This window comes from Telmatherina bonti (genome assembly GCF_933228915.1).
Source record: "Telmatherina bonti genome assembly, chromosome: 15".
Lineage (NCBI taxonomy): Eukaryota > Metazoa > Chordata > Actinopteri > Atheriniformes > Telmatherinidae > Telmatherina > Telmatherina bonti.
The window spans coordinates 21,107,806-21,135,617 of NC_136613.1; the positions used below are offsets into that span (position 1 = coordinate 21,107,806).

The following is a 27,812-nucleotide window of genomic DNA, read 5'->3' on the forward strand; positions in this document are numbered from 1 at the left end:
TGCAGTGTGTTCTGTGGGAAACATTCCCTCTGACCTGAGGCGGTGCAGGTTGCAGTGTGACTCATCTCCAGGCTTTAACTGGTGGAAATGAGACCCACACAGCTGGGAGTCAGATATGACTCACAGGAGGCGCTAAAGTCAGAAGACTTGAAGTAACTTTAACTTCTTCTGAACACTGTAAAAAGTAGTGGCTTTTGTAGGAATATTATTTTTAAATAGTGGTTGTCGGAATAGAATAAATCTGGTTTTAAATGGTGTAAATCTCACCAGTTTCTTTGTTTATATAAGTGTTTTTTTGTTTTTGTTTTTTTTTTTAGTTCTGGAGTGGTTAAAGTAGCTGTGTTTTGGGGTTAAGGATAGCTTTAAGTGAACCAGTTGAAACAGGTTCACGCGCTGTAAACAGTGAACGCCAAGCCAATAACTGCGTCACGTGACTGATAACACCTGCGCGTGATAAAACACGTTTATTGCTGCGTTTGAGGACTTTCTCCGCTCAGGAGCAACATTTTGCCGGCGTTGTTTCACCTCTTTGCTAAACAGAAGTGAGCAGGTGCTGGTCAGCTGCTTTGTAAGCAATATTTGATCATTTTGCGCCACCTTGTGAGCGTTTCGCTTCCTCAGCTAAGCCTAAACACCAGTCCCCAAGATGGTTTCTCTAATTCGCACTCTTCGGCATCACACAGACGAGGTGCGCTGCTGCGCCTTCTCTCCCTCCCTGCTGGTGACCGGCTCGGGTGATAAAAGTCTTCGTGTTTACAACGCAGCCGACTTCTCGGAGCTTCCCTTCTCTCCTCTGGAGGGTCATGGCTACGGGGTTCACAGCTGCTGCTTCAGTCCTTGTGGCGGCTACCTGCTCAGCTGCTCCACGGACGGCTCCATCAGAGTGTGGGGCTCGGACACAGGTGAGCTGGCGGCCACGCTGGAGCACCCGGGGCGAAGTCCGCTCCGAGTCTGCGCAGTGGCGCCAGACTCCTCCCTGGTGCTGGCAGGGGCCTGCGATGGCACCGTGGCCCTCTGGGACTTCCGCAGCAAGATGCTCAAGAGGTGTGGTTCAACATCGTGAATGAGAGGGCAAATCTCTTATTTTAAACAAGAAACATCCGCTTTATCTCTCATTTTATCCAGTCAGACTTACAGTAATATTTTAAGCTGTTTTTCTGGAAATGTTCTGGCTGCTTTATTTTAGGCAACAGATGTTAGTATCCACTTTCTCTCTTTTTTTTTTTTTTCCAGTGGGATTATGATATGTAATAAAAATAACTATATACACCCAAACCAGCAAATACTTTTGATTTTCTTCTTTGAGGGTATAGCTGGCAGACGCTCATCCAGCAGAATGAGTGTTATATAGTGGATTGCTGTCTGATCAAACCAGTTTTAAAAGCAGAGACTGAAGGCTTTATGGATCCATTTTGACAGATGCATCAAAAAGTGCCTCCACTTGTTGCTTCAGCATCATCTTACAGCCTTCATCAGTAGATGGAGTCATTGCACAGTTGTCAGAGGTTCTCCACTGAATCCTGGGCATAAAAACCCTGTTGTCGGATAATTTTTTATTTTTTTTTGGCCTTGGACAGGTTTTAAATAAGTGAAAACCTTTATTTTAATGACAGCTTTGATGCAGGTTTAACGTCAGGTTCCAGCTGTGCCTGGACTTGTCTGCAAGCTGCGACTAATGAAGACAAAGAAAAGCTATAGATTGAGGAACTAAAACAAAATAAAACATTTTTCGAAAATATTTTTGTCCCACAGATGCAGTGCAGTAAGTGAGGCCAGCGTTGTGGCCTGTTCTTTCTCTCCGTGTGGACAGATGTTTGTGACCGGCTGTAGTCGAGGAGACGTCAAACTCTGGGATGAGGACATCAGTCTCCTACATGCTGAGAAAGATGCCCACGACCTTGGAGTCACCTGTTGCAGCTTTGCACCTGAGTTTAAAATAGGCAAGTTTTTATCTACAGGGTCATTGATTTGTTATGGTCACTGTGAGGGTCATGGGGGATAAAAAGAACTTGTTTATTTGCAGTTCTTTATGGATTTTGAGGTGTGTTCAGGATCATTCCCCTTCTCTTTCCTTTTTCATGGTTTTAAAAACATTTATTTCCAAACTTGTTTGGTATTTAATTGAATCCATTCAGTGGAATGATGAAGTTTATTTCCAAAAACCAGATAATCATTTTAAATTTCTGATTCCTAATTTTTAGGTAAAAATGAGTATTTGTGTTTCAGAAAAACAATGACTGATTTGACTTTCTAGCAATCTTACATCAAACCATCATGAAGAGTTTTCAGCTCGTCCAGATCTCAGCTTGCTGTCAATTTGACCGAAATATAATTTTTTTTATTTGACTTAAAATATAAATAAGTCTTTCATGACTCAATTATTTTCCACTCATTCAACTATTGCCAAACATTTACATATACATTTACATATTTTATTCATACTATCCCAATAAATGAGAAAAAAAACAGCCGCCTGTGAAATAAATTAATATTAATAAAAGTAATGATAAATAAAACATTTTCTGAATATCATGGCATTATTTTCTAATTCTGGTACCATATAAATATTTTCTCCAGTTTTTTTAACGACTGTTGTAAATTCAGCTTTTTCTTCATTGAAAGGTTATGAATAAATTTGAGGAGGACTAGTTGAACTGCGTTTGCACTTCAGACAGGCTTCATTGTACTTAAATATTTGGCTGTAATTAAAAAAACACATTTTACTGGAGGGTTTGTCTGCTAAATGTTGTTACACATCACGAGCAGGGTGTCAGAATGTATTTGTTTTGTGTTTTTTGGATTTGATAAAGCATGAACTCTGAGGAAGAGGAGATGTAACATCTTTTTGTTCTGCAGAGGGATGCTGCGTGGAGTTTCGATTGGCCTCCTGTGGACAGGACAGTCAGCTGAAAATATGGATTGTTTCCCAGTGTGAAGGCGCAGGTAGGCCGACACTTCTGCTCTGTCTGCTTCCTCAAACAAACGCTCCCTCGCTCCACTGCTCAGGAGAGGAAGAGAAGCTCTCTGCTGAAACCTTCATCTGTCGACTGTGTAGAAGAATTTTATGTGCTTTAAACAAAGTGAAGACTGACTCATCAATAATTGATCACCTTTAGGGTTTTTTTTAAGCAAAGTAATAAGAGTAGAATTTGTGTGTGTATGCTCAGATGAATATAGATACATATCTTTTACTACACCATCAGAGCAAGCTCATTTTGGTTGCATAACCAGGTTACAGACAGCATTCTCGTTGTGTTGACACGCCACAGTGTTGTTCAGATGTGTTGCTGTGGTAACAGCCTCTTCTTGGGAAGATGTGAATTGTCCCACATGATCAGAGTCCATGGTGATTTCAGAGCAGCTTGCAGAGGAACGCTGAACAATGTGTTCTTAGTTTCTTTACAATGCTGCTGCTCAGATGAAACGGAGCCTTCAACTTGTTTTTCTCCATTAGCTGTGGGTTTGTCTGGTCTTGATGAAAGGATTGTCACCTTGAAACCCATCTCCATTTGTTTATGAAAGGAGGCTGAATTCTACATTATTCTGGTTGCTGACAATTTGGCACTTTTATCTATTTATTTTTTTGGTCTCTTGTTACTTTGTACAAAATCCAAAGTTTTTGTGGTTTAATATAAAAAGAAATAGTTTTTATTACTGATCTGACAGGATGTTTCTAGGTGGGTGAGTTAAATTCTGCCAGGTTTAGGCGTGCTAATGGTTTCATTTCTCCCTACTTCACACTGGTGGTGATTTACATGAATCTGCATGGAAATTACAAAGTTCCCTGCCAGAGCTGAGTTCAATTTAATTAAAGAAAGGCTGATAGTTTAAATCTGATATGGGACTGTTCGCTGTTGCTCATAAGATGAATGTGCAATGACTTTGACTATCCAACCCAATTTTATCACAAAGTGTAATTCATTTCATCGACAGATTCAAATGTGTTACAGCCATATTTAGAAAAATAAAACTCACGACGACTCTTTCAGGCTGCATGTTCCCAAGATATCGAATGTTTTGTCTTGTCAGCCTCGTTTTCTCTGTAGGTAGACAATCATATTGGCACTTTGGCTTCCGGCACATTTCAAAGGCAACTTTGGTGGGGAAAGTTTTTCCTTTTTTGTAATGTTGTTCCTTGTTCTGACACGATGTCTTGGATTTGAAGACACCAAGTGAAGAACTTGATACTTTGTCTGGTTCTTCATGCCTTCATGTCTTGAAAAGGTGCAACAGTTTTTGTCAGATGTTTCCAATAAAAACCTTGGACATGCTCTGTGTTGAGTAAGTCAGACCAGTATCATGCCTTTTGTAATGTGCACAAAATGTGGGTTCATATTGTCTGGACACATGGACTTCTTTAGAAAAGGTGTGGTTGTGAAGGCAGATGCTCCCCTTAAATCTGTGAACTTGTCTGCATTTATCCTGCCATCACAGAAGTGTAAATGAGCTTTGCTAAGAGCACTGATTCAACCCCGAAGCATCTCAGAACCTGGTCTTTTGTCTTCTTTGGTGTTGTGCATATTGTGTCATTTCTTCTAAGGAAACCTCTTGAATACTGATCCGTCTTACCAGAGCAGACAGTTCAAATGTGTGATGAACAGTGTCTGAGAGGTTGACGCTGCCTCTGGACAAAGTCACAGTAACTCCATTTAGTGCTGGACAATGATTTTCCAAAGCAGTCGGTTATCTGTTAACGGCGATTATTGAGGTGTCTGGCTTATGTTTACATGTTTGCCTTTTATGCACTAAATTTCCCTGAGATGCATATAGTTTATTTGTGATATTACATGCTGAAGAGGTAGACATCCCATTTCCCTTCAATGTTTCCCTGAAAAGCTTTGTTTTAAATGATGCTGATGACTTTTTCCTCCCACACATTTTTTTTTTAAACAAACTGGAGATCCTCTCCAAATCTTTGCTCCTCAAAGACTCAACCTTTCATGGGTACAGGGTTTTTGGTTTTTTTTTTTTTTAAATTCATAGTTACTTGTTGACATCACCTCATTAAAAAGACATCATTATTATTGACATGACCTGAAAAGAAAGAATGAACATGTATTAGCAAATCTTTGTCCTCATGCCGTCTGCAGTGACATTTGTAATATTGTTGTTTTTATCTATCTGCCCAAATTTACATCACATGACTCATAAGTTGTTAACTTACATTGCTTGTTGTTGTGATATGTGAAAATATAATATAAAGTTATTTAACCTCAGAATTAAAATTGATGTTAATTTATATTTATGATCTATAGTATCCTTTAAAGTCGACTGTCTTCGTCAGACAGACTCATTTAGCATTTAGTTTTCAGATCTTCTCTTTTCATACTCTTTGCTTTTTGCTGCTGGAAAGCCTGAAAGCTTTTTTTATTTTTATTTTTAAAAAAAAAAGCAGCATCTTTTGTCAGCTGTCAGCAGGTGGCAGAGCTGCAGGAAGGAAGAAAGTTACCAAAAAACTGAAAGTTTTTCAGAAGAGGACTGAATTTCAGTATTTATACTCAGCAGCAGGGGTGTGTGGCAGATCCAATACAGCTCGACCTTATTTTTCTATGATCTTACCAGCGTGTCTGTGTGTGGTTTGTTCTCAGCCTACATCATGAAGCTGCTTCACACTCTCACCAGCCAGTCTGCTCCGGTTCTGTGCTGTGCTTTCTCATCTGATGGGCAGTTGGTCGTTTCCGGGTGAGAAACTCATCACATCCACACAAATCCCATGAATTCATGCTATGGCAACTCAGAAATGGAACATTTTCATGTCTGTTTGGTTTTTGTTTTGTTTATTTGCTTTGTCATTTCAAAGTTTTTGCTAATTTGAAGCAAAAGTTTAAAGTTAAAATGAAACCCTTTGGGTTTAATGCCATTATGTTTCCTTTTTGTGCAGTTTTTTTTTTTTTTTTTGCTGTAAACAGCAGATGCCACTGCTGACCACTGATCCTGCTGTTCTCTCACGCAAACAGGAGAGCCACACTTTATTATATAGCTCCTACTGGGTCTTTCTGTTTATCCTGGCTGAAAAGCAACACACTGAAGATTAATTTGTTTTGTTTTTAGAAGAAATCATCTTCCTTTATCAATCTATGCACATGATAGCCAGAGTTTTTTTTAACTTTATTTATTCCAACTATTCAACAGCTCAGTGGATAAAAGTGTGACAATATATGATGCGGTAAGTAAGATGCAAACAAAAAATATTCACCATTTCTTGTTAATAATTCACACCCTGACAGATGTCGTGTATTCTTACTTTGCCTTTGTTTGTTGATATTTTGTTTACAGAACCTGGGAACCCTGCTCCACACTTTGAAACAACATGACAGGTAAATTACCAAACCTCCTGCTGCGATGCAATCTCTGCAGATATCAGACAAGCGGTGGAATAGAAGCCCCAGTCTTTCAGATGAAAACGTGTGATTTTTGCCTGATTAGTTTTTCCCAGAAGCGCTGGCTGCAGTGATGCAACAATATATTCAGCTTTCTGCTCAGTCATTGATGTGGCACCACAGGTAAAAACCAGCAGAGCACTTTGAAGTGCATGAAAGGATTCAAGATGATCTAAGACACTTTTTTTTTTTTTTTTTAAAACAGGGTTGAAGGAACTTGACTTTTAAGGCCGATCTTTTCCTGTGCCAGTTTCAGTGTGCCATACAGCCTCTTCACATTCCTGCTCCTTTTCCTCTTCCCTGCAGATATGTGACTGCCATTGCTGTTTCTCCCACCGTCGGTCTGATTGCAACCGGCTCGATGGACCGATCAGTAAATGTGTGGAAAATGGGAGATGACAATGGCCAAACTGGTAAATAAAGAACATCAAACTGTTTAAGCTGGAACATTAAAATGTACAATCACTCTGCTCTTTAGTGAAAAATATTGATGCGAAACTTAGAAGCCATTTGCAGATCAAACCCTCCCAAAAAAGCATTTAGGGAGATGTGTAGCCAGAAAAGCATCTATTACACTTGTATTACTGTCTCCTTAGGGGTGTCAAACTCCAGTCCTCAAGGGCCAGTATCCAACGGGTATTTGTTGTTTCCCTCCACCAACACAGCTGATTCAAATCAAATGGATCCAGCAGCTTCTTGTCAACCTATTTGTGAGTTTTGATCTGGTGTGTTGGGAGCATGGAGACAACAAAAACCTGCAGGATACCGGCCCTCCAGGACTGGAGTTTGACACTTGTGATCTACATGATAAATAATGACTGGTGTTTACTGATGCAGCTGGACACCAGTACCATGAAGTCTCAGAGAGCTGCTGCTGTCGAGGATAATGCTGCTAAAAACAAATGAACTTTCATGGAAAATAATGCATTTGAATGAAAACGTGCATTAGCTAAACATGTGGAGGCATGAAGCCTCACCAGCGCAGCCCTTCATCTGCTATTAGTCAGGCTGACGTCCTTTATTAATCTTTTTTTCTGTAATCATGTTTCTCCTATCTTCCCTTTAATCTTGTTGCTTTCCATTTTATTCACACATTAATCTCCATTCCTTTTCATATCTTTTTGCAGTTGCTGAATCACAGCAGACATCTCAAGGTAAATAAATGCGCCGCTCTGTTTTGCCCTTTGAAATCCTCAGTTATTCAGTTGGATCTGAGCTTTAACCCATGATAGGGTTTTTTTTTTATGCCTCGTAATTAGAAAATTTCATGTCTGGATCCACATAAAAGCTTCTTGTTGTTATAATACACTGTGTCTTTTTGCTTGTGATGGAAGCATCTTTTGTGCTTTTCCTTTGATATTGTGTTGTGACCCAGATAAGCCATCATGAATGAGAAATATAAAAAAAAAAAGTTGAATAAGATGAAACAATGACTGACTGGCTTTAAAGAATATGTCTTTATCCAGTTTTTTTCCTCTTAATGTCAGCAAAGACTGAATCCAAAATTGTGTTCTACACCAAATCTTACCGCAGCCCACGTGTATCCCTGGATAACTTAAGAAAAAGAGATACTTGGCTGTTGTGTGAGTACAGCAAACATGATGGCAGCGATGCTGAAGTGGATACTCAGAGATGGCATTTTACATGTTTTAGATGTTTCTATATTTAAATGCCTTCACATGCAAAGCTTGACATGATTTGAGATGTTTGGAAACATTTGTTCATTGCAAATACTTAAAAAACTTTACATCTTATTTAAAAGGTAAATGTAGAAACGCAGCCTTCATTACAAAGTTGAACAGATGTTGAAAGATATTCTCCACTGTTTATGTTGCCTAATGTCAGATCAAACTGTTGCTTTGTCCCAAATCTGTGTTACTCAACACAGCCTGAAATTCTCTTCACAACATTAATGACAATACGATGCATCGTAACAGATTTGTATCCGTGTCCAGCAGTGTATATGTACGATTATTCCGCTTCTAAAGTTTGCTGAACACACCAGACAGATCAGGTATATTATGAAGAAGCAATGTTGGGTTGTAAAAATATCCTAAGCTTTGATCATCTCACAGAGCACTGATCAATCCATCATTAGAAAATGGGGCAAAATATGCCAAAGGCCAGACGAGGAAACCTTGAACCAGAGAGTAAGCCTGTGGACTCATGGTAACTCTGTAGAAAACTATTTGTCATGTTGCGACTCCACAAATGTAGCCTTTCCAGAAGATTAGCAGAAAAAAACTGTTGTTGAAAGAAAGCTTTGTGGTTCCATTTGTTTAAAAGAGACTTTTTTCCTTTCCGCTGTCGCCTTGTGCATGCTCAGGATGGGGGAGGATGGGATGGGAAGTTCATGTTCAATCTAATCAGTTGGTTTTCCTTTAACTAGACTATTAAAGACGGACTCAAACTCATATGTCTGTAAAGTGTCCTGAGACGACAACAAACTTCTGGAATAAGCTGCTCTTGTCAGATGAGACCAGACCTGATTTTATTGGCCTAAATGCCAAATGCTGTATGTGGTAGAAAACGTAACCCTGCACATCACACACAACACACCGTTCCTACTGTAAAACATGGTGGAAACATGCTTCCTTCAGAGGGGCAGAGAAGCTGGTAGGAGCTTTATTATGGACAGAGCTAAACACAGAGCATCCTGGCCAAAAACCAGTTACAAAAGACCTGAGACTGGGCTAAAGCTTTACCTTCCAGCATGACAACAGCCCTAAAAATACAGCCAGAACTGCAATCAAATGCATTAGAAATGAACCCAGTTTAAGTCTAGACCTAAATCCAACTGGGAGTCTGTGGAAAGACCTGAAAATTGCTCTCCATCCAATGCGACTGAGCTCGAACTATTTTACAAAGAAGAATGGGAACAAATTTAAATGTCCCGATGAGCAAAAGCTGGTGGAGAAATTCCATGAAAGACCTGCAGCTGTAATCGCACCGAAAGATGGTTCTACAAATTATTGACTTGGGGGGGTTGAATACAAATAAATGCCACTTTCTCAGACTTCCTGTTTGTAAGAAATTGTAAAAACCACAAATAATTTTCTTTCCACATCTTTTTTTATGCCGCACTGTGTCAATCAGTCAGATGAAATTCTAATAAAACACACTGAAGTTTGCGGTTATAACATGACAAAGTGTGGAAAAGCTCAAGAGGTGTTGATACTTTTTCAGGGCTTTGCATCGGACCTGTTAGTAGCAAAAAAAATTGCTTCTCAGAAGTCAGATTTAGTCATTTCAAGCTTTCCTCGAATCATTTTCAGCCTTGCTAGCTGTCAGATCATAAAGACCGACTTTGCCTTTGTAGACAGGACCATTAATGGCTGTAGAGAAAAGAACCTCCCAAATGTTCTAGCTTGTACCAGATACAGTATGTTGTCCATAAAATCTGAACACTACTCTTCATTTTCACTATAGTAACGGTAAACAAAGCTGATCCGTTTGACTCGGATGATACAAGTATTTTAGCATCAGCATCTGGTAACAACCTTTAACAGATGTTCTAAAAGCAGACGGATGAGTGAATTGATCCACATCCAACTATTTTCAGCTACAGATTGAAAAGTATTTTGCGTGCTGGTCAGATTTTACTGCATCAGGATGATGAAATATGTGTTGCTGCCTGAAAATAAACCAGCACTGATGTTTACAGAAATGAAAGAACATGTCATGTAGTCCCAAACATGATCTGTTTTTACATTTTTTGGGCAGAAGTGAAGCTTAGAGCAACATATGCCATCAGGATTTAGCTTTGCAGACTAATATAATAGCAGGATCTGTTGGTTTTCTTTTCATTTATTTTTTACAGTAAGAAAAAGACTGTTGTCATCCTCATCTTTTTACCTTAAAAGTAGATAGTAAAGAAAGGATTTATCTGTTCACTTCATTTAACGCTGTAATCCGAGTGGACCCGGACTGCAGTCAAGCACTGAGGCTTTCATGCTTTTGGCTCAGTGTTCCCGTGACTCAGCCCTCTAGACTGGGAGGCTCCAGATGCTCTGCAGCCAGAGCTGCAGAGGGGAGGCGGTGTTACTCTGCTCACTGCTTCCACTGAGATTTGCTGTGGTTTGTATACAACTTCTTTCTGGAGTTTTACCAGAATGGTGTAATGTTTCATCTAAATCAGCAAAAATAGATGTTTAAATCCTTTCAGGAGCGAGACATGCAGCATTCCAGTTATGTTTTGCACATCCTGGGCTTCTGTCACGGTTTTTTTTTTCCTACATAGATGATCTGAGTTGTCATTAATTATTTCTGCTGTGGCCATTCAAGATGGCTGCTTAGAAAAAGGTCTGTGGAGTTTTATTTTCCAGACAGTTTGCTGTGGCATCTCACAATCTCACACAAAACCAAATGAATCCACAATCAGAGTCGTGGGTTTTTGTCTACACAGGAGGATCAAAATGCAGTCTGACCACAGGCATGTTTTACGGGATTAAATGTAATGTGGTACAAATTTAAACAAATTCTTTTAGACTTAGCAGAAATAAAACTGCAACAAGTAGGAAACTTAACGCCTTGCAGTCTTTAAGGTTGTCCTTTATGAGGGTGATGGTCTGCGACTGGAACTATGCAGCAGCTGTGAGGTATCATTAACAAGGCAGACACACACAGCAGCCCAGTTTTGTCCAGCTTGTATGATAAATGATGGCCGCTCGCTCAGACGGTGTCGTGAAGGTTGATGAGCTTCATGCTGGCACAGTCTGAAATAACACAACCCTGGGGTTTCTTTTCTTTAGATCGCATTCCTACATGTGAGGTCAGCAGTGTGTGCTTGTGTGTATTTCAGTGTGTCGTTCATCATGCTCGGGGATCAAGCCTCTCATTTGTGCACGAAAAGCAAAACTCACAACCTAAATCATTCATTTATGGCATGAAGACTTGGTTTAATGTCACATCCTTTGAAGTGATGGAAATACAGCTGTGTGTGAATATGTGGGTGTGTGTATATGTTTGTGGGTGGCTGCACATGAAAGTAATTATCACTCCCATATCACCGCCAAGGGAATGTGTCCTTTTCTGCAGAGCATGAGAGGAAACTGTTTGTTTGCAGGAGATTGGGGCGTAATAGCCGAGCACTTCCTCCCATCCTGTTGTGTTTTTGCAGGAAGGAAGTTGCCAGGTCACTCCAGGCTGCTGCTTGCTGACTGGACAGAGCAGGATGTACAGACTTGGCTGCGTGAGGAGAAACTGGACGAGCTCGTCAGTGTCTTCAAATCCAACAACATCGACGGAGCAGAGCTTAACCAGCTGAACAAGGAAACACTAGCCGAGTTGGGAATTGGTGAGGAAGGAATATGAAACGCACTGTAGAGTATATTAATGTACACACACACATACACACACACACACACACACACACACACACTGACAGGCACTTTGGGGTACAGTGTTTTAGTGGGGATTTACTCTCTGATCCGAAAACATGAGTGAATTGGAAAGTATGATATAAGCTGCTTTTCATAGATCTGATTTAGAGACGTGAAGCTGCAGCGCTTCTCTCTGCTTATACAACCCTGCATCATGTGGCGAGGACAGCACCCTGCAGGATGACCTTTACCTCACAAACACCCATAATCCCTCTGACAAAAAGATTAGCACTTTCAGTGCCATCCAAGGGCACATGGTGGACTGTCGCTTCCCCAAGCTCACTGTTCCCACAAAGTACCCCGATGTGTTAACCACAACCATGCAGCTACTTGTAATGTACAAATATTACTGCCTCCACAGAAGAGGACATGGTTCAGAGCATCTCACTGCCTCCACCAGTTAGTCTTCTTCTCACCTCCAGTTTCAAGATGTTTTCCTGCTCCAGATTCTTTAAACTAATCCATTTATTTGAATCATTGTGTTGAAGCAGATCAGCATGTCACACACACACACACACACACACACACACACACACACACACACACACACACACACACACACACACACACACACACAGCAACCTGCTGCGTTGTCATCCAGTTACCATGGGGATTTAACGTCAACATTTTTAATGTCACCAAGTAGAAAATCTTGTTGTTGTTTTTTTTATCTCTGTTTGATAAATAAACTAATCAAATCCAACTTTAAATCAAACTATTTATAAGCACTTTTCATGTAACCAGCATTTTAAAAAGACACACACCACACAAGCTGCGCACAATGCCTAATATTGTTAGTTAATGTGGTGTAGGCCACCTTATTCATGCCCTTTTCAAAAAGAAAACAAAACGTTTTGGTTGTTACGACATGAATGACACCCACATTGTTTTAAATCGTTTGATTATTCTCACAGACACAGTGACACTGTTTTGGCACAAAGTCCTTACGACTAGCCCTACATGACTCCTGGCCGAACATTTTAAATCAGATGTTGACCTAAAATAAGTTTGTATGACAAAACATAAAATAATTTGGGCTCATACTGTAGCGACTAAATAAAAGTCCAAGTGTAGGACTCCTAGTTTTCTGTTTTAAAAAAAATCAGTGTGATTGCACTTTTTATTCTTATTAGTGTTAACAGAGAAGAGCAGCTCTCTTTAGTCCATTTATGATTATTAACACTAATCAGATAACTCACTGCTTCACAGTTCCATCCGTAAACTCAGCAAAAACACCTTTTTTGTTGCAGTTATGTTTGCTTTGTTTTTATTTGGACAGCAGCAGACAGTAAATGCAACTTTTGCACACTGCTCCGGGATGCAAACTGTGTCTTTTCACACACTTTCAACTTTTTTTTTTTTTTAAGACAGCTGTCATCATTATCCCAGACAGAGGAAATGGACAACATTTTGCATCCTTTTTCTGCAGTTATGATTTTCTATACATGCAGTTTGTGTAGATGTCTGTGTCTGTGTGTCTCTGTGTGTCTCTGTGTGTGTCTGTGTGTGTGTGTGTGTGTGTGTGTGTGTGTGTGTGTGTGTGTGTGTGTGTGTGTGTGTGTGTGTGTGTGTGTGTGTGTGTGTGTGTATTAGCATAAACTCACTCACACATTCAGCGGACACACACACAGAGCAAATAAGATTTCAGCATACATGATGAAATATTCATGAGTGTTTGAGTAAAGGAGGGAAAAAGTTCCCTGGTGTTATTCAGGGTGTCTCAGAGGAGACAGCTCTCATTGAGGCACCGCCTCCAATTGTTAGGAAATTTATATATTATCATTTGTTCATGACTTATCTTTTCTTTTATCATATGTTAAACTTTTGAGATTACTTTAACAAAGATTGATTCTTTCTGGTGAAGCAGGGTGCCTCATGCTTAATGAGCTTGGCTCACTCAGACATACCATCCTATTGTTATCTTTGCACCTCGTGTTTTACTCATGACTTGCTTCTGGTAGTCTGTTCAAATAGATGCTTATTGTTTTAGCAGCTGCAGGAGTAAATGAAGTTAATACTATACATTAACTGGAAAATGTGTGATGAACTCATGACATGTGTCATGCCATTATCTGTCAAATAAAAAGCCTGAGCAGAGGAAGAGCAAGCGAAGAAGACAGTTAGGAGTCTCTGTGCGAGCTCTGAGACTGTTCTCTTCCCCTTTGCAAAGGTTACACTGAGTTCTAAGTCCGTGTCTCTTTCTTTATTTTACATGTCACAGGGGTTTTAAACCTGACACCAATAATCAGTCTAAATGTAAAGTGGACAGTTTAGTTCTGCAGATGGAAGCTTCAGGAATGGATGGAAATCAGAAATGAGACATTACCCTGTTAAAGTGCTGCTGTTTATTATCCCAATCAGAGAGCTTGATGGGTTCACAGAGTTCCATCAAGAGAGAACATCCTGATGGAGTGTTGTCATGTTTTTCCCATGGCATTGAACTCATCGTTCAGACTGCAGCTCTTTCCTGTTGCTATCTAAATGTACAAGAAGTCTTCAAGGGTTTGGTCCTTTATGGCAACAGTCTGACGTGCATTTGCTTTGTTCTCTTCATCTTATAAATGTTTGACGTAAAAATGGATGCAACAATAAGTGTATGATTCTAAAGATCTCTTTAGTTTGCTGATTTAGTCTGACTAAATGATCGTCAGGTCGCAGCACCAAAACATAACATTCAGGAGGGAATGTAAAAAATCAGTCTAAATTTCCAGTGCTTGAAATAAAACAAAGTCAGAAGTTAAAGTATTTATAAAAGTTCACCCCAAGCCTCAGACACTAAAACGTTCAGCAGAGCTGTGACTTGGTCAGTCATTGCAACTTTAAAAGCTTTACTCTCCTTTAGACATTACTCCAACAATCTGCAGCCACAGCCCCTTATCGCTGAACGTTCGCATGATTGATGTCTATAAAGCAGAGGAAAGGCTTTAGGAAGGTAACAAAGTGTTCTGCTTGTTTTTTTTCCTCAGTTTGTAACTTAATTTAAGAAGTTAATGGGAACCGGGCTAATCAAAGTCTGGAGGACCATTTAAACTTTCTGCACAAACAGTTCACAGGATTAATAGAAAGGTGAGTCAGACTTTCTGTTGGCTTGTAGGAGACCCCCAGGAAGACTGAGCTGCTTGCACAGATCCACTCTGCTACAGTGCATGAGCTGCATAGAAGACCATAATTTAAACTACCTCAATTCATTTAGTACGTGTGTCCAGCTTCAGTCCTCAAAGGCCAAAATCCAGCAGGTTTTCTGTGGATCCCTGCTCCAACGCAACTGACTTGAATTAATGAGTCATTATGCAGACGTTTTTAGGCTGTTAGATCCATTTAATTTGAGGCAGTCTGAGTAGGCCAAAAAGGATTTCTCTGAATTAGTTAATAACATTAGAATAAACAATGAAACTGACAGTAAAACTGTCATTTATTGTTCTTATAGCGAACATTTCAGCATAAATAATAGATGGAAAATAAATGATAAGGGTTTATGCTGCTTATAAAGTTTCTACGTTCTAATGTTCATTTGGATTTAAGAATGTGTGGAAAAAAAAAAAAACGATTCTGTGCGTGCTGTCTCGCTGTCTGAACGAGACTTGCTGCAGTGTGGCACTGCCATCACACACAGACACACAACTAATCATGTGCAGCCGTAAATGTTGCCCCTCCCACTTTGCTGCTGGACAAATTTGCAGCTGATGACAAATTCATGCAGCTGCTCGATGATTTTTCCTCCTGCTGACCTGTTGGAGTTTTAGTCTCCAGCAGAAGTAAACAAGACATAAACATGCGAAGCCGTCGCACAGCAAAGCTGTTGGGCTCTTAGAGCGGACTGATGGAGGCCAGATCCAGATTCATTTCTGCTTGTGTTTCACACCAGAGTGGATCTGTCTGTTGTCCTCAACAGAAAAACAGCTGATTCAGCAAAAACACCAATAATTGTGATGATTGAAAGATCAATACTCAATACAACAATGAACCATGTTTTTATTTGCTTTATATTTTTTTTAAAGAGTCGGTGGGGCTCCGTGGTCGTCTCCTGAGGAAAATTGAGGCTTTAAAGGCACAGCAAAGTGGCTTCGAAGCCCCAGATGAGTTTCTGTGTCCAATAACACGAGAGCTGATGAAGGATCCAGTCATTGCTGCAGGTTGGTTAATATGTGATCTGATTCTTTTTCAGAGCTCCACAGCTGTAATTTCTACATGCTTTATCTTAGCAGACACAGGTGTCAGTGTGTGTTTGTTCCACAGATGGATATTCATATGAGCGAGAAGCCATAGAGGGTTGGATCCAAGGCAAGAACAAAACCAGCCCCATGACAAACCTGCCCCTACGGACAACACTCCTCACCCCCAACAGATCCTTGAAAATGGCAATAACACGCTGGAAGTCCAGTCAGCAGGCAAGCAGCTCATTTTAGGTTGTAAGAATTCAATACAAGTACTTAATTACTCATCATGTAATAAGTGCTCTCATCACTAAAGTAATATGTTGTTAGGGACAGAATTGGAGATAAATTAGCTGATCATTGATTAAAAGGCCTATTTTAGATGAATATGTGATTCATTCAGCACGATGTGCTACTCTTGCTTTGATTTCCAGTTATATTTCCATAGTTTCATGCTGAGCTGGAAGCACTACGAGCACAGACCCCCCCTCGCCATTGTCACTTTTATTTTTTTGCGAGGGGCTCAATGAGTGTGAGCATTACTTTCGAGTTGGGATAATTGTGCCATTGGAGTTTCTCTCTCCCCATGAGAAAGAATCCTGTATTCAGGCGATGATCTGGATCTCCCCAAATTAATTTCCTGAAAAATCTTTCAATGACCTTTTATACTTCTGTAGCTAACAGACAGACAGACAGAGACCTACGCCGCTGCATACAGGCTCTCTGCCCTGGTGAGGTAATGATGAGTAACCTTTCTGTTTAGCTGGAGGGAGTCCAGTATGAACTCATCTTGCAGTTACCATTTGTGGCCACAGATGGCGCTCAACAGCTAAACTTGGACTCACTTCACTGCATTACTTTAGGCAGTAATTTTACAACTATGTTTACATTTCTGTTCAGCGCGAATTATCTTAATTAAATGTATCTTTCAGAATAAAGACAGACAATTTCCTTTTTTTTTCTCCTCAGTGGGTCTTTATTTCACTCTCCTGTGGTTGCTATGGCAGTAATGTTCAATTACAGTATGTGATCACAGCTAATAAAGCTCACAATACTGAAAACATGGCAACAATTGCATTTAACGTACATCATAAAATTTAGCTGATGGCACTGTGCCCCAAAACAATTTCTTTTAATAGATATTTTCTTACTCTGTAATATAAATTGCAATTGTAGCATGCACTGGAATCTCAACATTGAGAATAAAATGCTTTAGTAGCTGTGCAAAAATAACTATATAAAATATATTGCTTTTACAATTAACCAAGCCAATGGCGCTGTAAATAAATTAAACTAGAGAGCAACAACAAGCAGATACAGAAAGGAATTCAGTGTTAATGCTGATTTATATCATGTACAAATATATTTAACAAATGTTTAACACCATTTTAACAACACTGTGCCTAAAACTCAAAATACACAAGTCTGAACTTGTCAATACACTTAACATAGACCTTCAATGAAAAGAAGGAACTGTATATATTTATAGAATACACAACGTGAGGATCTATAACATCCTTTGTAAAAACACAGGAATGCCCATCTCTCAAGACTTTTCCTTACAGTCATGCCACGAAGTACTCGGACCCCTTCAATGTTAGTACGTAATGAAGTGTTGTAAATTCAATTTTAAACGGATAACACTGCTTTTTCCACTTTAACTATAGTCAGTTTTTAAAAAAACATGTTTTTAGTAACTTCTGCATTGAAAAGAAAACAGATTCCTCTTTGGCAGGAGGTTCAACATGGTTTGCACTCCTGCATCTGTTTTATTCTGTTGCTCCTGACGGGTCCGGTCAAGCTGGGCGTTTAGACTGACTCGTCGCTACTCTTTAGGTCCTAAAGTAAGTTTCTTCATACTGATGCAAACTGATGTAGAAGACATAAAGCAACGCTGTGGTATTTGTAGTGAGATAATATTTCATTCAGTCAAGAAAGATCTCAAAGCTGAAAGTAGAAAGACCCACAAACCAGTACAGCCTGGCAAACACACACATTTATGTTTATAGCTGCATCTGAACCCTGAACACAAAATACTTTTGTTACTAACCTTGAATTAAAACTCTCAATTGTTACCTGCAATTTAATAACCTTTTCCAATCTATTCTTGTGACACTCAAAATGATAAATATTGTCCTTCCAAATATTTCCAGATGTGTGGGACAGAAGTTTTAGTTTATGGGAACAAATGACAGTTTAATCCAGAAAAATTAAACTTACAACACAAGTTAAAGGGTTAATAAAATAACCATTTCTCTGCTGAGCACCGTTTACGTGATGAACATGTTTCTGACCTTTTTACTCAGAGCTCTTTATTAACATTATTCTGCAACTGTTTAAGCACTTTCCTGAGCCAACGGTGTGTAACAGTGCCCACTGTCGGTTCTTTCTGATCAGGATTGTACTGCAAAAGTCCAAATACTTCCTTCAGTGCAATGTCTCCAGCTTGGCTGAACGACGGCAGACACGATGTCATGTAACAGAAGCTGACAGCCGTAAGCGGCAGATTGGGAGGAATAAAGTTTGGAGCTTTCGGCACACCGCCTGCTTGCTGTCTGTATTCGCAAAACAGCTCACAAACTGTACTTCTTACAAAGTAATATCAGACTCTGGAGCTGGTTTAAAAAGAAAAGAAAAGTCCCCCTCAGGTTAGACTTTCTGCCAGTCAATGTGTGCGTTGTGGACTGAAAGAGAGATAAAGGAAATATCTCTAAACATTCGACTCTATAAACGATCGCTTTGGTTTCATTGAAGCTACATGAATGGCAGGATTATCCCGGACCAGACCAGGCTGCTTGGGCTTACTGTCCACATAAACATGAGGCATCACCAGTGCTGGCTTGGACTCTTTGTAACAGTTTGCCATTTGGCAGAACTTCTCTGCAAACTCCTTGGCATGCATGCCGTTTTGTAAGCTACTCATTGCCACAGCACCCTGAGGTGGAGGCAGTTTGTGCTGCTCCTGGTACGCGCTCATTGTTTTGCTGTAGGACAGCTCGCAGTCGACAGGCTGCAGCCCCATGGACGAGACGTTGTGGCACACCAAGCCATCAGAGGAGTGGTTCAGCCAGCTGCGACTGGCAGACTGCAGGCTCGGATGACTCTGCAAACTGTGATGTTGCTGTTGCTGAAAACGCGCCGTCTTGTCTGTTACGCCCATGAAAGGTCTGGGTTTGTACTCTGCTGCCGAGCCGGCCTGCTGGCTGTGCTTCGTTTTGTCAGAGATCTTAGAGCGGACGTCGGGACCGAGCTTTCCGCTGTCCGACAGGCTGCTGCTGGAGGCCAGGCTGCTGGTGGAACTGGACACACGCATGCTGCTCACACTTCCTCCCTGAGATGCTGCTGCACCACACGCTCCCTCCTTTCCCAGGTCAGCGTGGTTGCCCTGGTGACCGGGACCGGACCACACTTCCAGAGAGGAAGCTGAGTGAGCGGACAGCCGGTCCTGCCCCAGACTTTTGGAGGTGCTGTTGGAAGAGTAGGAGGAATGGGAGGAGATGAGGCCCTCGCTTTCACAGCTCTGACCCATGGAGGTTGAGGCAGAAGCCAGTAACATGCAGTTCCCGTACACAGACTCGTCAGCTGGGGGAGGCAGGGGGCTGATGTCGATACCCGGGCCTGGCTTCAGCATGCTGGACATGTGTCGGCTCGGTAAAGGGCTGGCGGGTGCGTACTGAGACTTGGACCCCGCAGAGCGGCCCCCAGCAGCTCCTCCTGCAGCCTGAATGGAGCTCATGTGCTGATTGGTCTTGATAATCTGAGCCTGCTTGGTGGGCTGCAGGATCAGCGCCTGTTGGGCCAGCGCCTCCCGATGATCTCGAGGGTACCGGTGGGGGGGGGGCCTGCTGGGGCCTGGAGGTGAGCTGGGCCTCAGATTCTGATGTCCCAGGCAGCTGCTGGCAGCTACTGTGTCAGCAGGCGAGACCCTACTGAAGTGGTAGCTGTTCTGGGACCAGCAGGCCTCTCCTGTCCTGTCATTCTTCAAGCCCATTGCCTCTTCTTCATCATCTTCTTCTTCTTCTTCTTCTTCCTCAAGAATGTCTCTTTGGCCTTCCACACTCCTTACCAGGCTGTGTTCAGAGGGGCCCTCTTGGCCTTCATCTCGCTCCTGGTCCGACTCGTGGCCCCCCGATGCCTGGAGAGAAGAGGCTGAAGCCCCAGCCAGGTTTCCTTTGGTCTGAGTCCTCTGCATCTGTTTACACTCCTCCTCAACTCGAGCCAGCAAGCGTCGGATCTCCCGGTTATTGGGGCACAGCTTGGCTGCTTCATGTAGGTCAGCCAGGGCCGCTGTAAACTGTCTGCGGACAGAGCGGCGCATTGTTACCAGATGCAGAACACAAATACACATGCTATTTAAAGCTGGTGGTAAGTTGCTGAATGCTTTACCTGCTGCTCCTTTTAGCTCTGGCACGGGCGTAGTACGCCTCATACGATTTGGGTTTCAGCTCCAGTGCTTTTGTAGCAAACTCCTCAGCCATCCCAAAATCCTGCAAAAAGGGAGAATCAGAAAATAACAGTCAACAATCTCATCGTGTTTTGGTGATGACAGACAGAGAACTTTATATATAAGTGCCACGTTAGTTTTATTTGTGCTAACATATTTTGGGGTTTATGTAAGTTTATTTCAGTGATTTGTTGCGTTGAGGTCTGGCCCGAGTGAGCTCAGCTTTTACTTAAGATGACCTTGTTACTGCTTTGCATCACAGACCTCATATTTTCCAACAAAATGCCTTTCATCTGAGGAGATATATGCCTGACTTGTAACCCGGGTGAAGTGAGCGTGGAAAGGCGCAGGAGACGAGCTTGTGCAGCCTGCTTCGCTCATGCCGTCTGCTGGCTTGCAGCATATAATTGAATAAACAGCTGCCACGCCACAAAAGTCATCCTGCTGGATAAACAAACGCTGGAGGAACAATTACTCTGAAAGTTTCAGCTGTACAAAGAAGAGACGGCTTCTCCCTGATGGTTGTTTCCAGGTCATTTTAGAGCATTTCAGTTTGGCTAAAATAATCTTCACATTCCTCTTTCTTGAACTGTTTTTCACAAGAATATTTGAGTGCAGTAGCTGCTATATTTGGAGATTTGTCCTCTTCTCTCTTCTATGCTCATGGTCAAATCAATTCACACTCCAACCAAACATCTTTTTTTTCCCAACAACTTCTTCATATAATTTTAAAAAAAAATTGTCCTTTTTTTGTAAAAGAAAAAAATGAACACAAATCTGGAGAGCAATGTGCCTTTTTTTTTTTTTTTTTTTTTTTTTTTTTTTAAAAGGCATTTAAAGTCAATAAAGGATCATGCTTAAAAACAAAAACATTGACTGGGAAGCAAAGAAAGCACAGAAAGGAGCTCTTGAGAAACTTACATTGGTTTTTCTGCGACAGCGGGAGAGATTGAGGTACAGAGAGACTCTCAGGTCTTTAAATGCCTTCAGGTCATCGCCAAAGCCTTCTCGTGGAAACTTCCTCAGGGCGTATTGGTACCTCTGGGCTGCCTCTTTCATCTTCCCTTTCTGAAGGACGCACAGAGGGCAGACATGTGGTGAGGAAGAGGACAGAACTAGAAGGAAAAGTGGAAACTGTTGGCAAGAGAAGCCGGGCAACATTTTCACCAGATACTCCCCACGGTATCCGTTTTCTGGCTCAGGCATTCCTCTGCCATCAATCACACATGCAACACAAAGGAATGCTCAAATACAACACACACACGCACGCACACACACACACGTACAAACATGTTACATCTGATAGATTTGTCCTTTCTGCTTCAAAACTCAATCTGTTAAATATCACACACTGATCAAGCTATCTCTGTGAAATGATGTGAAACACACATCGCTATTTATTTTCTTTATTTAACCAAGCAAGAGAGAGATGATCATTATTACAACTTAATAATATTCTTTCTGTTCCCCTCCTGATAAAAAAAACATGACATTACCTGGAAGCTCCATTAATGTTACATCTGCCTGTTTCAGCAACAGGAAATTAGACATAGCCCACTCAACCTTACCTTGTACAGTAAGTTTCCCTCCTCCATCAGCTTCTGAAGAAGGATGATGAGGATATCAGGCTTGGAAGTAGCCATGGCCCAAGCGGCGTTCCCTGCAGACAGACAACATGTTTTATGCTGTTGTTTTTAGCTCGACTAGCGGGTCACAGTATTCTCGTGTTACTTGTACAAGGTAAAGTTACCTAAAGATTGTACCTGATCGATCATAAGGAGACGTTCTGTAGCCTTAGTTCATTGAAAGCGGTTTAGAAAGAGTTAGGGGAGAGAAAGTGAAGAGAATAGAGGTCATGCAACAGCAAATCATCATTTGCAGTGAGAGGAAAGCGTGTTACCGACTGCAGTGTGACAATATACAATTATAATGTCACTCTGCTGGAAATGGTCACATAAGTGCAGCGGTGAACGCATGTAGACTGCAGAGAGAAAATCCAAATGTTCACACCATTATCTGTTTTTTTCATACAGCAGAGTGCAGTGCAGATAAGCTGCAGACCCAGATAGCTTTATGAATGTCATTTGGGTGATAAGTCACAGTCTTGAAATTAGTCAAGCAGCACATGAGGTAGAAATGGACCTGACACCACTAAAACTGAGCATACAAACACACACACACACACACACACACACACACACACACACACACACACACACACACACACACACACACACACACACACACACACACACACACACACACACTAAAGAAAGAGTGAGACTGGAGCTGGAATGGAAACAGATTTCCCACAACATTCCACAAAATTTGTCTGCGATTATTCTTAGTACCATGACATACTGATACTGAGTACCATGAGACAAACAAGCTCTACGGACAAAACAGTTTTTCTTTTTATAAAAACATGGAAAGGCTCAGCAGGCCACAGAACACTACATATACACACCGTGTCACTAATATATTTAGAAAAGTTTTAAGCAGTTTTAACACTTAAACATAATGATCCTTTTTAGAAAGAAGTGTTCTTACCCAGTTTTGCTCCTTTCTTCAGCAAAGTCACAACCACCGATGTGTTCCTACAACCTATGGCCCGGTCCAGAGGCCTCATCCCACTGTGGTCCACATGCTCTATTACTGCTCCTCTTTCCACCAAATACTGGACCTACAGGAACCCACAGGCTTTTAACAACACACAAACACTGTGTCCACAGTCAAGAGCCGCACTAACACACAACATCATGCATTTAATAATCTCACTGAGACATTAACCGAGGTGAACTGAAGGCCGTGGTTGGTTTGTGGTGAATGGGGAAAAAAAAAAAAACATCTCCACTTACAATCTCTGCATCTCCATAAAAGGCAGCAAGGTCCAGCGGAGTTCGTCCGTTCTTGTCTGTGTGGTCGATGACCGCACCCTTCTCCACCAAAAACTGCACCACATTCTTATGTCCTTTTAAACATGCCCAGCTGAGGGGCATCAATCCCTCCTTGTCCATCGACGTTAAAGATGCACCTTCAAAGTAAATACAACCACAGGATATTTAGCCACACGTCTAGTTTCATACATTTGCCGTCACGGTCCATGAGGGTCATTTAGAGCTCACCTTTAGATAGCAGAAACTCCACTGTACTCAGGTGACCTTCGCAGGCAGCCACCATTAGGAGGGTTCTGCCCTGTTTATCGCTGATGTTAATATCAGCACCGTGTTGCAGCAGCAGCTCAGCGATCTGTCAAACATATTAAACAGATAATTGCTGTTAATTAATCACAGAAAACGACTGCGTTCAGACCACAGTGCATTTATAACGGTGAGGTGAAATATCACGGTGTGTCTGAACACGACGTTCAAAAGTGACTGTTGTGGCTTGGTTGCCAAGGATACAGACTTTGTACGGATCAAAAGAGCTGCTTAGCAAATTGTACCTGCCAGTGTCCCTGCCTGACAGCACAAAACAGTGGAGACACCCCCCTCCGGTTGACCTGCTGCACCACTGCCCCCTGTTCCAGCAGGAAGGTGCAAACCTCCATCTTCCCTCGACCAGCTGCAGCTGTCAGTGCTGAAAAAGAGAGCAGACGTGCATATCTGTGAGAACGTACACAGTCCTGACTCCATTTTTACAGAGGAAAGAGAGAGATGACTGGAGAGGAAATAAGAAGCTGGGTAATGGCCAGTGAAACCTGGAAGTTGTTTCCTTAACTCTGAAAAGAGGTAACTAGAAGTTGGTACATCTGCTCACTCAGCCAAACCAGGTTTCAGTGGCTTACAGCTAACCCAGGACTAATCGATTCAGTCCTACGAGGGCTGCAGTCCTGCATGCTTTCAGAGTGTCCCTCGTCTAATACTCCAGACTAACAGCCGATCAAGTTCCTCACAATGACTCCATGTGAGTCAGCTGTGTTGGAGCGATGACACACAGACAAAGTGCAGGACTGCCACCTCATAGGACCGAACTGAGTACCCCCCCCCCCCCCCCTCCCTCTTGCTCAGTCTGGGGAGTGACTGCCTGCTTCTGTTTGCCCAACTTTTCCATTTAGCTTCTCATTTGACTGGTTCCACTCAGTGGACGTAAACTGGCTGTAAAGTCAGGTTTGGTTCTTCTTATCTCTGGTTGAACAGAACGACTGTCAGAGCTCAGTTTTCTGAGACTAAATGAGGTCCTAAAAGTAGAAATCAGGACTTCTGTAACATCTGATCAAACATCATCCTTTGGTGATTTTAACAAGATTATAAATATGATTTTTTTTTTTTTTTTTTTTTTTTTTGGGCAGAGGGTGGCTTTGCGATCAGTCAGCATGTACCTCATATATTACTATGTAGCTCCTAATGATCACATGTTTTCTAACTACTGATAAATAGAAAAGATCAGGTCTGGATATAAATAACGACTTCTATTCTTTGCAAACAGAAGACAAGCAGAGAAATACAAGCAAATGATCAGAGCTAATTGAGTTTAAAAACAGATAATTATGTTTATGCTGATTAAATTCCTCTCTCACGTTTCCCAGGCCGCACACAGAGAGATGAGAATTCAGTCATTTCATGCATCGGCAGATGAACATTAGCCAACAAATCAAACATCTCTGTTAAACACACACTCCTCTTTCTGTTTGTATCTTTTTCAGACCAAGACTAACTGGCATTAACTGTGTAATTACTTTTAGGAAAAACACCCCCAACACTGCATTACTCTGAATAAAAGAGATGTTGAATGTTGAATGCTTACAGTAAGTCAGCAGATGGACTGGTCTTTAATGAGCGCTGATTCTCCAAACAAGAGATCCACCAGAAGAATCGGAGCCGCTCTGATCTCACATTTACCTCAGAGACTTAAGGTGCCGTTGAGCCTCCGCATCAAACTGACATCATCCATCTGGATGAACAGTCATCAGAGCCAAAAACAACCCCACCCTCCATCTGCTCATAATATGGATATCCTCACACAGTTCACGCAGCAGAACAATGAGTCCAAGCAGCTATACTTAGGCTGTGCTGCAGGGAGCAACACAAGCAACACGCTGATCATTTTTAAAGAACGTGCTGCACAGAGGTTGTCTGACTGAATGATGGATAGGTGTGTTTTAATCTCTTAGCTATTCTGAAACATTCAGGCCTTATTGATCACATCTATCTTTGTATTGTCAGCAACACTTCTCTGATAGTTGCAAACTTTTCAAACTTCAGTCATTTATAGTTTAACAACTACAAAGACTTTCTGTTTATGAACACATCGCAGGACTCAACGAGTTGCATGACATAACGGCATCATGGCTCGAAGGTGAAGAAAGTTCTTGCTTTGGTGGCCATTTTGTTGTAAAAATGCTTCTTATCAATAAATCCTGTATTGTTAGAAAGCCTGTTTATTTCCCTTTTAATTTTTGCCATATTTGTAAGGAAAATGTTTGTAAATGAAAATATGTGTGGGATGAGCAACAGAGCCGTTTATGTGGGTTGCGCCTGTAAAAAAACTTGCCAAATTCTCCCTGTTAACCCCATGTTGGTTGGTGCACCAGGAGGATAACAGCTTTTGATGGAGGAAGTGGGACTGTTTCAGGTGGCATCTTCATCCCAGGAAAAAGGGTTTTTAATCACTGGAGGAAACCTCAATGCAGACAGTAAGAAGAGATTCTGCAACCAGTGCAAATTCCATATCACCCAAGTTTTGAGACTGAACTCCAACATGACGAAGCTCATCTCCACAGAACGAAGTTCATCTGCGAGCGGCTGGAGATGGAATGACCTGCCTGCAGAGCTGACCCCAACCCCACTGAACATACATGGGATCAGTTTAGGTGTGCTGTTTGTGTTAGTCACCAACACAACCACACTGACACACTCACAACAAATACTGGTAGTATAGTGGGATGCCATCCCAGAGCAAGTGTGTGACCAACTTCTTTCACACACTAATGAGGCTCCTTAATAAAAAAAGAATATAAAAACTGAACTGACAGAATGAAACTTTAATCATCCAACCACCACCACCACCACAAAAAAAAAAACTTGTTTCGTTCGAAGTTTATAAACCTGAAGTTATCAGCAATTTCTGGTATTATATAGTATTTGTATTTTTAAATACTTTTGCAACTGCTTTTCAGCCTTTCTAACACTTAGAGGAGAGAACCTGCAGGCCTTTTGATCTCTGCAGTCCTCAGTCTTCTGTAATGAGACATCAGCATGAGCAGAACATGCAGAAAACAAGGACCACCACCAACCATCCAATTCAGACTAAACCAGTGGAATAAATACATATTTGAAACAGAAAATACTATAAATCTTGACTCAACATAAATAGTGCAAAAATAAAAAGATGACTACCATAGCAACAGGTGCTAACAATTACACCGAAGTCCAAGATGTAGATTCGAGAATATATAATATTAATGTAAATGATTTATAAAAGCAAGCAGTCCTGCTGCACATAAATATGTTGGTCCTTCCCTGGAGCTGCTTCTGCTGCACCAAGAATGATTTTGTGTAGTTAGATTACCTTCGTTTGCATAAAAGGGAAGTGCTTTGCATCCTAAAAAGGGATTTTTAAAGATGAAGCTTGCACAGATGTACAGTCTTATCTGCCAGTATTTAAACACAGAACACAGCAGGTCTATTTGCATAAATGTGTGATATATAGTATTGAATTATGAATATGCAGGAGGGTCTTGCAGATTGGGATCAGAGAACGGTTTCAGAGACAAAAATGAATGAGCCCTTCTCATGGGGATATTTCAGAACCCGTCTGAGGCGGGTCACGGTATCAGATCATCGGGACTGGATTATTTAATCTGCAGCTGAATAGTAGAACAGGGACTTGAGGTGGAACAGAAACAATACATTTTTTGCTGGCATGAGCCGAGTCCTTTTTGCAATCTTGTACAAGACTCTTCTTCAGTACTAAATATTTGTCAAATATATATATTTTTTTTAAAAAACCAATAGAAATCCTGCTTTTCAACCAGATCCAGAGCACACAGGATTACAAATGTGTTTAATAATCCATTTACTCCGACTACAGGTGAGGCAGTCTGTGTTCAGACCAAAGGTAAAGAACTCTGTTTCAGATCAGTGGGGCGGCATCATCCTGCTACTTGAAACCTGATCTTAAATTTCTTAAAAAGTTACACCATGAGGTTTCACTTTGTACAGAATGCTGACATGTTGGAGTGTGGTCAATATCTGGACACTGGACTGAAGTTCATATGTTGATTTTCCAGGCTAAATGCACATATGGTATCTGACTTTCTTTAAAACATCCAGATTGCCAGAAAGAGCAAAGAGGCAACAGTGGCAAAAATAATCCTGCAACTAGTGTCCAAAACTAAAATAAAACGAGATATAAACACATGATCAGAGATTCTAACACTGCCTTTATGTGAAATGCAAAAGTAAATATAAAGGTTCTTCTTAGTCCCCTACCATCTCTTCAGCCCTGCTGC

At 41.3% G+C, this 27,812-nt stretch overlaps 2 protein-coding genes across 2 annotated transcripts in view; one reads left to right on the top strand and one right to left on the bottom strand.

Moving 5' to 3' along the window:
- Positions 1-646: 646 nt before the first annotated feature.
- Positions 647-16,748, top strand: LOC306766858 (WD repeat, SAM and U-box domain-containing protein 1; the record flags this gene model as incomplete). The annotated part of the gene is given in 15 exon segments (XM_079254709.1): positions 647-1,044; positions 1,753-1,940; positions 2,857-2,943; positions 5,589-5,682; positions 6,133-6,166; positions 6,277-6,317; positions 6,427-6,451; positions 6,455-6,475; positions 6,478-6,503; positions 6,687-6,793; positions 11,464-11,676; positions 15,760-15,894; positions 15,998-16,149; positions 16,593-16,646; positions 16,731-16,748. Coding segments are annotated over 15 exon segments (1,593 nt in total).
- Positions 16,749-16,882: 134 nt separating this feature from the next.
- tanc1b (tetratricopeptide repeat, ankyrin repeat and coiled-coil containing 1b) overlaps positions 16,883-27,812 on the bottom strand; it is a 95,246-nt gene continuing 84,316 nt past the window's right edge. Inside the window, exons 19-26 of the mRNA XM_079253743.1 lie at positions 23,805-23,938; positions 23,485-23,608; positions 23,218-23,393; positions 22,910-23,042; positions 21,928-22,019; positions 21,281-21,427; positions 20,302-20,402; positions 16,883-20,213 (exon numbers count right to left, since the gene is read on the bottom strand). Of these exons, the coding sequence (XP_079109869.1) occupies positions 18,626-20,213; positions 20,302-20,402; positions 21,281-21,427; positions 21,928-22,019; positions 22,910-23,042; positions 23,218-23,393; positions 23,485-23,608; positions 23,805-23,938 (2,495 nt within the window). The 3' untranslated portion in view covers positions 16,883-18,625. The remainder of the gene's footprint in view (positions 20,214-20,301; positions 20,403-21,280; positions 21,428-21,927; positions 22,020-22,909; positions 23,043-23,217; positions 23,394-23,484; positions 23,609-23,804; positions 23,939-27,812) is intronic.